This window comes from Scardinius erythrophthalmus, assembly GCF_964197995.2.
Source record: "Scardinius erythrophthalmus genome assembly, chromosome: 2".
NCBI lineage: Eukaryota > Metazoa > Chordata > Actinopteri > Cypriniformes > Leuciscidae > Scardinius > Scardinius erythrophthalmus.
Window position 1 is genome coordinate 9,508,534 of NC_138222.1, and position 13,395 is coordinate 9,521,928.

A 13,395-nucleotide genomic window follows, 5' to 3' on the forward strand; every position below is an offset into this window, starting at 1 on the left:
GGATGCCGTCGGAGCTGAATGAGAATGCTGAGGAAGTACATGCAATCCACGAAAACGATGAAGGCTGCCGGGCCATAAAACGCACCGAGACTGGGTTCCCATGCCATCCAGCAGCTGAGGAAAGACAACAGATTTTTTTTTTTTTAAGTTGGCATTAAATGGAAATTCACCCCATCTGTTTTCTTATTTTCGGAGAATTACATTTTTAAAGTTGTTTATATATCTATGTGGTGTTTTTAATATGCTTTAAGACAAACCGTGCAAAGACAAAGAAAAAACATGTCTCCACTGACGTTCTAAGATGTTAAAAATGTTTCTAAGGATCCAGATTTTTAGAAGGAAGACTAAGATGATGAACAGGAACATGGTTTGAGTAACATTAGCAACACATTACAAGGTTTGATAACAGTCAAGCAAAAGGCTCCTCATATTAATTACCGTTATGTGTCCGATGTTGTAAAGAGCAATACATAAAACGCATTACCATTCTGATACATCGACTAGTAGTTGACCCTTTATAATTTCTTCTACTTCTTCGAATCATTTTCTGGTTCAAACATATATGGCTAAATTAAACCAGTATTTCTACTTGCATTGTTTACTACTGTAAAGTTGACAGAGTGGATCAGGGGTCTGTTCTTCGTACCTCGCTTAATACATCCGAGATGATTTGACAGATTACAGATCTTCTAAACCAGTATTTCTACTTGCCATTGTGTCTGAGATTACGAACGTTCTTGTGTTAATTGAAAACAGCAGATGTATCGATACTCGAAACCATGATTAGCAATGCAGCGATTGGCTGGCGGCAAGACAGCAACGTAATGACATCATATTAAAAAAGAACAAACACCTGATGAAAACCTTAAATTTCTAGACCTTTATAAGGAAACAGCCAAGCGACCAAATAGACTGTACACTAAAATACTGATGTTGACAAGCTGAGAACTGTTCCTGAGAACTACTTTTTTTTGCCGTTTTATACTTCAGTAAATCGACGTCACATTGCTCTACTTGGCAGCATGAAAATGACATTTACATTATTGATTGAATTTTAATTTTACATAAACAGAACAATTCTAGAACACTGCCAACATATTTTATAAATCAAAGCAGCTGTCACTCTCTGCAGGTCTGCTTTTTGTAAATGATCTCTTATATTTAAGTACATACAAGTTCTAAAAGGTTTACACTGGTGGTATCAAGGGCTTCATATCGTAGGAAAAACACTTATGAGGCACTTAAGAGTTCTGAGATGCTTAGCAGAGCGTTTTTTTCCTTTTGTCACGGTAGCGTGAGATTAATTAAACCCCAAAGATCTCAGATGGTCTGGATTTTCAAATTAAACCATGCTGTTACACAATCCAAACAGCTGTCACAAGTGAAAGAAGGGAGACTGGGAAACCAACAGGCACAAGGTGGGCAGCCAAAAATAGAGCAGCATAATTAGGTTCACACGACTTCAGAAGTCTACACTACTTGCTCCTCCATAAAGTATTATTCTGCACTTTACAGAGCATGGGCATGAGGCTCCAACAAGAGCAGAAGCAATTTCTCATGGCAGAGAAAGACTATGAAATGACAGGAAATGTTCACATGGGGATTTGGAAAGCGCCTTGAGGCACATACAGGCTGTATCTGTACAGTCGGTCTGTTGTTAATAACAACGAAGTTAAGGAAACATACTAAACCATTGCATTTTGTCTCTAGTGGTTTTAATGTATCCACACAAAAATGTCTAATTGATTACACAAAATCTGTCAAAAACCGAAAACCGAAACACCGAAAGAAATTATGCCAATTATTAGTACCATCGCATTTATGGCTATGACGGTGTACTAACTTAACTAAAATCAAGGCATTGCAATTGCATAAATTAATCTTAAAGTTTCAAAGAATAAATCAATTAAAATTGTATGCAAATATTTATTTAGCACATTGCAAAGTATAAAATTAAATGTTTAACTTGACCCCACTCATGTGTACATTCAATAATAATGTAAAAGTATACTGGCCTGCAGAAAGGTTTAAAAATGAAATTTCTCTCATAAAAACAAAGTGCATTTAGGTCAATACTGCCACAGCCCATAATAATATCTGCAGCTATATGCTCATGGACGTGAGCTGCAAAAACCATAAACAGCTAAGGTAAACACACACACCTCTGAGAAATGACGGCTGCTCTGCACACACACGCAAGGTCTCTCGCTCCCTCTCTCAACCGCGCGCGCGCGCTACAATTGCTCGCTCGCGATTCCGGGAAACTAATTTGCAGGCATCAGGGAGCCGCTATCAATACGATGTCTGTTTGGGATGTCTGTGTTTTGAAAATCGCTGTCTGTGGGTCACTCTCATATATATAGAAATACGTCCACACCGCAGATATGTTGCAAGTTCAAACAAGCACGTAGGTCGCGGTATCTGCTGTTTGCGTCATCACTACATTTCGGCCGTATTGTTTCGGTGATAAAAGTCTTTCGGCCGAAAACCGAAAATGCACTTTTGGGCCATTTTCGGCCGAAAATTTTCGGTGGCCGAATATTCGGTGCATCCCTAGTTACCATACTTGGCCTTCACATGTCACTTTCAAAAGTGTCCTAAAACTCATACTTACTAAGGTGCATTGACTTGACTTCCATAGTTTTTGATGTTAGCAGCAGCTGTTATTCCACAGACAATGATCGGTATGCCTCCACCTATTAAGTAGAATCTGTAGAAGAAAAAACAACAATTTAAACTGATTAAGGCTACAGTTGACATTAAATTAGTAAGCTATTATAAATTATTGTTCACTAGAACTATTGCAAAAACATTTCATTAAATGAAATAAGGCTTAAATAAAAAATAAAATTTGAATATTAGATGAAAGACTAAAATAACTATATATATATGAATTTTGAGTGGTTTAGTCCAAATTTTCTGAAGAGACTTGATCGCTGAGACTAGAACACTGCCAACACATACATATATATATATATATATATATATATATATATATATGTTGGCAGTGTTCTAGCATTGTTCTGTTTATGTAAAATTAAAATTCATTCAATAATGTAATATATATATATATAAAAAATATGAACTATTCCGTTAAAGATCATCAGCTCACCTAAAAAAGCCCTGCTTACTGTTGTATGTTTACTGACACCAAGTGGAGAGCAGCGGGACTTAATTTAAAACACAGAGTTTTGCCTTTTGGGCAATGCAAGTTTAAAATGTTCCAGAAAATTAAATGAATCGCATCATGTGTGCTTGTTTTTAAATTTATTTAATAATCATTTATTATATTATCTATTTTTAATCACAAATTTAAATGAAATTATTAATTATTTGAAGGCCATTTACATATATATATACATATATATATATATATATATATATATATATATATATATATATATATATATATATATATATATATATATATATATATATATATATATATATATATATTTTTTTTTTACACTTCTACTCATTGATTACTATGACCTTTACCTCAGCATAGGCCTGGGTGGAGGTGGAGGCTCATCCAGCTCCTCGTAGCGTTTGGCCTTCCGCGTCACCTGTTTGTAGATGTTGCGTGCAGTTACGCCGGACCACAGGGCCGTAGCCAGTGTGGAGTAATGCAGCACTATCCCCACCTTTAGGACGAGATATTAGAAAACATATGAATTCTCCTCAAGGCCAATGAAAATGCAAATATTCATTTGTACTCATTGTAAGACTCTTTGTAAGTCGCTTTGGATAAAACCGTCTGCTAAATGAATAAATGTAAATGTTCTCAAAATAGTACTTTAATAAATTTAAAGTCCCCATTTTTTTATGGAATATTGCAGTATTTATTATAACAGATTTAAAGGGATAGTTCACCCAAAAATGAAAATTCTGTCATTAATTACTCATCCTCATGTAATTCCAAACCATTAAGACTTTCGTTCATCTTCGGAACACAAATGAAGATTTTTGATGAAATCTGAGAGCTTTCTGTCCCTCCATTGACAGCTACACAAATACCACTTTGCCACTTCAAAAAGTTCATAAAGAGATCATAAAACTAATCCATATGAATTGAGCGGTTTAGTCCAGATTATCTGAAGAGACCTGATCGTGTTTATTCTCGCGTTACGCAGCAAGTAGGTTACTGAATGTCAAGCAGTTTCAGTGGAGCTTGTTAATGTTCGCTGATCAATGTTTTTATGGGAATAAAAGCCTAAATTCAATCTGTTCATCATATAAAGCGATCAAGTCTCTTCAGAAATTTTGGACTAAACCACTCAAAATTCATATGGATTCATTTTTATAAACTTTTTGAAGCGTAAAAGTGGTAGTTGTGTAGCTGTCAATGGAGGGACAGAAATCTCTCAGATTTCATCAAAAAGATCTTCATTTGTGTTTCCGAAGATGAACGAAAGTCTTACAGTTTTGGAATGACATGAGGGTGAGAATTTTCTTTTTTGGGTGAACTATTCCTTTAACCGTGCAAATCATTAATACTTTATTTATTTATGTGCCCAAATATTCTTTAATCAAAATATCTATCCCTCTTGCAGCGATATCTCTTCTCTTCTCTCGAGTGCGGGGTAACCTGTTACTCACATGAGATCCATCAATAGTAAACCACAACCATTCAATAAATTCCCCACAGAAAAAAATCAAGTCCCGCCCTACATTTCTTCTTGTTCCAGAAGTCATTTCACTTGGATATACAGTACGCCAAAACAGGGAAGAAAAGACTATCGCAACTTCCATTTCATGCTGACTTTAAGAGTATCAAATGCGAACTTGAGAGCAGTATTGCAGATCTGTCTATAAACAGAGAAACTTATATAAAGATTTCATGTAAATATTGTCTCCCAAACTTATATAACATGTGAAAATGCAGGCACATACCGCTTGACAAACACTTGCGTTGTACGTTTGGTTAATGCCGCCCACAAACACAGCACAGGTGAGGAGAATATGCAAGCACAGGTTAACCAGCATGTGCCAGCACTTCTTACTTATACGCACTGACCTGCGAACACATGAAATATCACATTAAAACCAGCAAAAACCCATGCCTTGTACTTCATTAAAAAAAAACATAAACAGCACTTACTTGTGGTGGTAGATATAACTGACTATGACTGACAGAAGGCAGAGCCCCAGGACGATGGCTGTGGCGTAGATAACAGGGTGAAGAGGTTTGAAGCTGTATGCGTCGTACCCGGTCCTGTTCAGATCCTGTTAGACAAGAGTTTATCAGCAGATTATATTTGCAAATGCATTCCAATACCCAATATTCTCGAAGGTACAAGGTGGGTGTTGAGGATGTGTGAACAAATCTAATTACAAACAGGCTCAGGAAAATCAACATGAAGGAAAATCAGAACAAAATGGCAAAGCAGATCAATCTAGCACTAAAAAAACCCTTGAAATAACTAATTACATGACAAGAGGATGATGGGAACAATGGAATTCACTAACAATCCTGCACATCTTTGTTTTTACTGTTATCATAGTGATGCAGCAACATTACAGTATTTCTTTCACACGTAGACCCTGTTGTATTATGTAATATGCTTTTATATAGTAAATACTGTAAATCACAGTATTTGTGATATATAGTAAATATATCACAAATACTGTTCAGCAGTGTTGTTTTAGGATTACTTACTGTATATACTATTTATTAATATTTTGAATTAGATTTAATTGACATATTTTAGTTTTTTTTAGTAATTTTATTAACTTTTTCATTTTTTATTAGGGTTCATTCATATATTTTTATTTTGCTTAATTAGGGTTAGGTTTAATTTGAAAATGATGAAAAACAATGCAAACAATTTTTTAATAGACAGCATTTGAAACTGACTCACTACTTAATTGAATACAGGACATTAACCTTATTCCACAGAGCCTTGTAATACTTGATTCTGATTGGTCAATCGTGCCATCCAGGTGTATGTTATCCCCCAATAACAACCAGTAAAATCTGATAACAACAGGCTCATCCGGGGGAAGTCGGCACTTTACGCTTGCTATTTTGTTATAATATTTTGTGTTCAGTTGTCCAGCTAGTTTAAACTTGCTGCTTGTTCCAACTGCTTTCTCCGCAAAAGCTTTGCGTTTAAAGAGGTAATAAAATATTTAGACTCAGATCAATATTTCATGTCTAATTATTTGCTTATGTGGCAAATAGCTGTGTAATAAGCTTTGAGTCGGGGTCCTGATCACCCTGTCAGGGTTTATTTCTGCGATAACCAGCTGGATGTTCTGACTTACTGTCATAGGGACAGTATTTTGGTACACTCATCTCTGGCTGATAACAGAATATTTCTTGAATTGTAACACGGAAACAAGCATTTTCTGTAAAGCTGCTTTGAAACAATATGTATTGTGAAAATCACAAATGAGGTGAATTTGAAGAACAGCCTAAAATTCAAGCCACTTTCGTCTCTCTTACCATCAGTAAAGCGTAGTTATTAAGTGAATCACAGGAGATTGTGGTGAAGTTTTCATCCTGACGGAGGATCTGGCAGCCGTCGCTCTGCCATCCTCCCTGTCCACCAAGCAGACTGAAATTCCAGAAGGCGGGAACAGCATCCGATCCATGCAGGAAGCGCCGCAGAGTGGCGTTCACTGGACTTTGCAGGTTCTTCAATGGAAAGCCATCTAAACAACAGGAGAATGGACGTTTAATCAGTTTGTGCAACAAAACTCAAAACAAATCTGGTTATGGACCACCTTTGATGGTACACTTTTAAAAATAAATGTTCTCTATTTGCATCTACAATTCCATGAAGAATTTTTAGGAGCTTTCGGACCGGGTAGTTATGGGAACTGAGTTATACAAACTAACCACCAGGGCGGTTCCCCGAAAACTAAATTTTCCCCTGGGGCCATTTTCCGGGTCGTATTCGCACCTCCAGTAAGAACTCTGAAGTGACGTAAGCCGGCCAACAGCGACGTCTTTTAAGCATGTCCTTCAACAACGTCAGCAACTGGAGGATGCCGTGATCAGAGCTGTGTTGTTGTTGTGGGTATTGTGATAACAGATGAAATGTAGATGTACAAATTATGCGATTGAAAGAGCAAAAAGGAGGGCTAAGAGATGAGATCTCCTACAACAACTTGCAGTGCTACATATGCCGGTGTTTCGTATCATATGACATGCGTTCGGCCAATCAGTGTACACTTACATCACTATTGTGCTCGGTTAGACCCATGTATGAAGTAGGAGCTGATTTAGCCCTCCCAAAAGGCGTTCCTATAATTAAGATTGTTCTTAGTTCCTGCGGTGCGAACACACCAAAAAGAAGGTGCTTCCATCAATAGTTACAGGAACTATGAAAGCGCTCCTCTGGTGCAAAACCCCTAGCCTGGTTAAAACCAGACCATTCTCAGTAGTAACTGAGATATGGTCTGGCAAAGCTCCTTTAATAACTCATTTCCAAAGGGGCGTCACCAACGGACGTCGCTCAAATGCCTCTGGGCACAATTGGATAGACCTAAAACTCCTAAAACCAATCAGAGATCGTCATGTATAAAGCCATATGCTGCGTCCCAATTCGCCTATGCTACACTCTATTTTTTTACAGTCTATGGTTACACTACGCCATATGTACTCTTTTTGTGAAGAAAATGTATTTACTTTTGAATGTGTAGCAAAAAAGTAGGCAACTTTGGGACATACTACTTCGTCATCTTTATCGGACGGATCTGTCGCGTGCATCCCGTCATGTAAACTGCCCTGTCAATCATCTTGTCCTGTTAAAATCCTCTATTAAATCTAATTTAATTTCCTACCGTTTCGGAGAGAAATGTAGTAGCACGTTCATCTGCCAGTGGGTCTTTCATGGAGACTGTCCTCATGTGTTTGCAATTTGAATGTAATAATGCATTTAAAAGTTGGTGTGCTTCACCAACGGACGTCGGAGTGGACGTCGCTCAAATGCCTCTGGATAGGCTAGACCTAAAACCAATCAGAGCGATCGTCATGTGTAAAGCCCGCCTCAACGTTTCTGATTGGTGCCTTGATTTCTCGGCATGGGGAAATGGACTTGAATGAGCTCTTTGCCAGACTTACTTGCAGAGCAAATCTAAATTTTCCGGAAGTTGTCTGGGTTTTCCCAGGCTACAAAACCCCCTTATAACATCCACAAACCTTTCCACTGAAAAAAAAAAAGGTTATATATAGTGGAGAAAGGTTCTTTAGAATTCTAAAATGTTCTTCGCTCTGAGAAAAACTATGGTTAACTGTAGCCTGGCTAACGTCCAGGGAACCACATGTTCATTTTCTCGTATTTGAGGCGTGGTTTACGAATGCCCAGAGACGTTTATTGGGCGCTACGAATGTCTATCAAATGCGCCTGTACGTAGCTCATAGCCAATCGCTTCAATTATACCAGATGACGCATGTAGAGCGACAGAAATTCGACGAGGAAGAGGACGAAATAAACTTGCGTTCTAAACTACTTAGAACACCATCTAAGGCTGCATCGAAAGGTAACTTCGCGTCTGATGCCATGTTGGATCCATAGATATAAACAAACTGCTTCGGTGTGTCGAAAAGAAGTTGTCATCGTCTTGCTGCTCCCTCCCCATTCTGTGATTGGTTCCCTGTTTGAGGGGAAAATCTGGTCCATGGTGTCCAGGCTGCCTAGCAGCGTGAATAAAATCGTGCTGCGCGCAAGGCAGCATAGGGAAACCCAGCCTAGGTTAACTAACCTAGGTTAAGCTTTATTACATTCGAGGAATTTGTTTAGGTGACAGAAGCTTCCACAGCACAAACAGAATGACAGAGACTGAAAAGTTCTTTAGGGAACCAAAAACCTTCGCAGATTTTTTCATGGGATTACAAACGCTTTCTTCTCTGCTTATCCTTCAAAGTGAAATCAATCTGTTATAGCAGTAACTTTTTCCCAGCAGCTCCCTGTGCTGCTCTTTGCCGCCTCCTCTCACTTCAGTAGCTGCTATTATTATTGTTGTGTCTATGACACAAAGCCTCTTTACCTGCTTAAGGCCAAAATGGGGGAGGAATGGATGATAGAGCTGTGCAGCAAAGATCAAATCACAAAATAAAAAAAACGTATATACGTATATTTTATAATTTTTTTTTTATAAAATAACAGTTCCAAGTATCCACACATATTTTTATATATTATATATATATATATATATAAAAAATGTGTGGATATTGGAACTGTTATTTTATAACGTTTTTTATTTTGTGATTTTATCTTTGCTGCACAGCTCTATCATCCATCCATCCATCCATCCATCCATCCCAGAGATATATAATTTTACTCATAAAAATTTCTAGGGGTGCCAATAATTGTGGTCAATGTGTTTCATAGAAAAACATTTATTTCATAATGTGATTATGCCAATAACTCTTACCACAACTGTATATAATTATTTGTATAGTGCATTTCACACATGATGGTAGTTACATTCTCACTTTAAACTAGTTCATTTTATAATAAATGTTGTTTATAATTCATTGTGGAGTGAGGGGAAATAAAAAAATATTTCACTTTCATTCATTGGCATTTTACATTATTTCTGAATTTAATAATAAAATGTGACTTCTACGTCGCTGCAACTTATTATTATTTCTTTCTGCAGTTTTGACTTGGTGCAACTTAAAGTCAGGTGTGACTTTTGTCCAGGGTGAAAAAAAGTATCTGCAGTAGCAATTTTATTAGTTTGATTTAAAAACAAAAAATGAAACTTTTATTACTCATGGTGACGGTTACAACTCAAGTGCATCATTCTTCTGTATCTTCAATTCTTCATTTTTAGACTATTGTACTTTGCTTTCTATCCAGGTAGAAATATTGTATAACATCAACAATAAAGTGGGTTTGAGTGCATGTCTGATCTTGCCCAAGGCAGTAGGATCAGCACCAAGTGTTCTTACCAATTTTTGTGAGAATCACAGGTGTGGCCACACTCCTCCTCTTGCTGCCGTCACTGAGGACGGTGGAGTTTCCCGTTGGGGGAAAGAGTTTGCCGTTGCGGAAGGCAAGCAGGTGGAGTTTGTAGACGGCCTCTTCGGCCTGACCTGAACTTCCCAGAGATGAGAAGAGAGACGGGGGAAGCTGTAGTGACGCCTCCACTATAGCGTTCTGCACACATGGAGATGCAATAAAGTTACTGTCAAAACATGATGGATATAATCCTGCTTCCACAGCTTTATTGGAGTTCTCGGATTGAAGAAACACTCATCTTGTATGCTGTGACAAAACATCTACAGTACTGTATCCTCCACACACATTGACGTACAGAAAGTACCAGAGAAAAACGCATACTTTGTGAGCCAATGCTGACAGGTTGCTGGTCACGTTGCATTTGAAGCTGAGCTGGCGCTCTGGGTTGATGTCGGAGTCTCTGGGAGAGAAATGGGCCATGGCCGTACGCTCCGGCGAGACCTTCTGGAACAGAGTGCAAGTCATCCCATTGAAGCTGCTGGCCTTGATCGCATGAGCCTCCAGAGCAATGTTATGAGAGCTCTGTTGAAACAAACAACAATAAAGAAAAATGGCTACCACAACATACTCCCATAATCACATGTTATTGAAGGACTATGACAGCTCTTTCAAACTAAAGTCTATATAAATGTTCACTGCTGTTCAAAAGTTTGGGGTAATTTTTTTTCCTACATATTAATACTTTTATTCAGTGAGGATGCATTCACACGATTAAAAGTGACAGTAAAGATGTTTATAATGTCACAAAAGATTCATATTTTAAATAAATGCTGTTCTTTTGAACTTTCCATTAATCAAACAATAATATAAAATTATTAATATACTAATATCCTTTTAACTACTTTTTAAATATACTGAAATAGAAAACAGGCTTTTTATATTACAATAATATTTCACAATATTACAGTTTTTACTGTATTTACCTTGGTGGGCATAAAATACTTATTTCAAAAACATTGAAAATTGTACTGACCCAAAAGTTAATAGGTAACATATACTAATTTTTGACGAAAAAATAAAGGGTTCAACAAAGAAAGCATATACAAATATATACATTTATTTCAAATTATATAAACTGTTCAGCTGCTTTTAATAAAATAAAAAATCTGATTTAATTGATCTTTTGCAGGAACACACACACACACACCTCTAAATATATGAACACTGCGTTCAATCAAATTACTTTTCCATTTATGAAGTAACATAAGAAATTACACAGTATTTTTCAGTAATTCCAAAGAAATATTTGAAGTCAACATATACATTAAATTATTGCTGTTAGGATGGAAAAATGGAAATGCTTGCATAAGAATATTTTTATTATTATCGATCAGTTGTTGAAGACCTAATGTCAGACAGTTATCAGTGAAATAATTTTGGCTTGTCCCTTAATTTGTAAAAAAGATAACAAAATCTCATTTACAGAACCTGCAAAGAAAATATTACATTTAATTTATTTATATTCATTTAAAATAAAAGTGCGTTATTTAAGCTGTTGTATAAATGAACTTCTGGTTACACCAGCAGAATACAGAGGGATATTTCTTTAAATAATTTAGTTTTAACAATTGAAAGGATTTTTGCAGTACTCACAGTAGAATAGGCCAGAGCCCCATTACTGATTCGGAGAACGGCAATCCTCTGCAGGCACTCAACGATACGCGAGCAAGCTCGCGCCTCCCTCTGAGCCATCCATAACACTCGCTCATCAGCCAGCATCAGATTACTGGAGATATCTACCATCACATCTCCCAGCTGAGAGAGGAAATGCAGTTAGAGACAATGCATGCACAATTGCACACCCACATCAATGGCGATTCCTCCAGGCGTGCATTACACCCACAAACAAACTACATACTAATTTAATAAACACACACAAACACACTGCCACCGCATTCCTGAACAAAACCTGACATCACACAGAAAAATGTTGATGAGTAAAAAAAAAAAAAAAAAAGTGATTACTGGAATGCGTCCAGACATTCCCACACTAGAGAAACACTTAACAGCAAATGTTTTCAAAAAACAATCCTGGAGCCCTAAACAGCCTCTTCTTTGTCAACTCAATACAACTGAGTTCCACTAAATTCCTGAGCAAAATTACACAAGCATGGCAAAATCGCGAGGCAAGTCAAATTTAATAACGTGTCCTTGCAATATGTGAGATGTTGAATGACGGTACAGATCCCTGCACAGGTGTTACATGATAACGTTTCCCCTCAACACTGAGTGAAGTGCAACCTGATCCTGAAAAATAGGTTCTATGTTCCTCTGTGGCCCAGTGTCCGAATCCCTCCAGATCCTATCAGCTCCTCTCCTTACAGATTCAACTGCAAAAGCCTGTTTTGTTCTCCAGAGAGGAAGAGAGTCACGAACTGAGGTGGCAAACAGGGACGTTGCTTTAAATCAACGGTTTTCAACCTTTCTGTCTTCAAGGCCACCCCATTGTCCACAACAATATTCAAAGGCCACATAACTTTTTCAATTATTTGTGATTTACTGGATAAATATTAAGGATTTATTTTGTAAAAAGAATAATATAGATACACATTTTATGGCCTATGACCTTTCAGGTCTATAAATTCCCTCAAATACACACATTTTCTCAGAAAGTGGGAATCTTGGTTCTTCAATGTAAAACAGCTGTTGGGGGGGTCAATAAAATAAGGAATATACTGATTTTTAGCTTAATTAATGGTTGTTTTGTCTTGTCATTTTAGCCCTATAAAGCCTACTGAACCATGTTTGATACACACATTTCTAAGATCTCTAAATTATCAACATGATCAAAACTTGCTGAGAAACCAGTTGTACACAATCTACTACATGCCTTCTGTTGTCTGATTGATAGTTTTTTAGCAGGTAAAATAACTTTGTATAGCCTAATTGTAAAAACATCCCCATTCAGGCTGTGGTTCACATGCGTTTTTGGTCACACTTTAGTTAACTTTTTGGTCACACTTTAGTTTAGGGTCCAATTATCACTATTAACTACTACTTTTGCCTTAAACTCATAATTACTGCTTATTAATAGTTAGTAAGGTAGTTGTTAAGTTTAGGTATTGGGTAAGGGATGTAGAATATGGTCATGCAGAATAAGGCATTAATATGTGCTTTAGGAGTAGTACTAATAAACAGCCAATATCCTAGTAATATGCATGCTAATAAGCAACAAGTTAATAGTGAGAATTGGACCCTAAACTAAAGTCTAACTTTCTAACTATCTAACTTTTATATTATTAGTAATATTTCAAGATGACCCCTTACTGGACTGAAGCAACTTTGGTTAGCTTGATTATCCATTTTTTTGAAAAATCATGTTAAAATGTGAGTATCAGAAATGATCCATCAGGCTTTTGAGGAACGTTTATTTGTTCATCTGTCAATCATCATTGTATTGCACTGCATTGTATGTTTT

The 13,395-nt window shown here is 36.9% G+C and overlaps 1 protein-coding gene across 1 annotated transcript in view; it reads right to left on the reverse strand.

Moving 5' to 3' along the window:
• The window catches only part of adgra3 (adhesion G protein-coupled receptor A3), a 50,406-nt gene that overhangs the window by 2,051 nt on the left and 34,960 nt on the right, over nt 1–13,395 (reverse strand). The window contains exons 11-19 of the mRNA XM_081359286.1: nt 11,571–11,732; nt 10,299–10,499; nt 9,908–10,115; nt 6,449–6,657; nt 5,102–5,226; nt 4,894–5,017; nt 3,499–3,644; nt 2,615–2,710; nt 1–114 (exon numbers count right to left, since the gene is read on the reverse strand). The exon at nt 1–114 is cut by the window's left edge and continues 2,051 nt beyond it. Of these exons, the coding sequence (XP_081215412.1) occupies nt 1–114; nt 2,615–2,710; nt 3,499–3,644; nt 4,894–5,017; nt 5,102–5,226; nt 6,449–6,657; nt 9,908–10,115; nt 10,299–10,499; nt 11,571–11,732 (1,385 nt within the window). The remainder of the gene's footprint in view (nt 115–2,614; nt 2,711–3,498; nt 3,645–4,893; nt 5,018–5,101; nt 5,227–6,448; nt 6,658–9,907; nt 10,116–10,298; nt 10,500–11,570; nt 11,733–13,395) is intronic.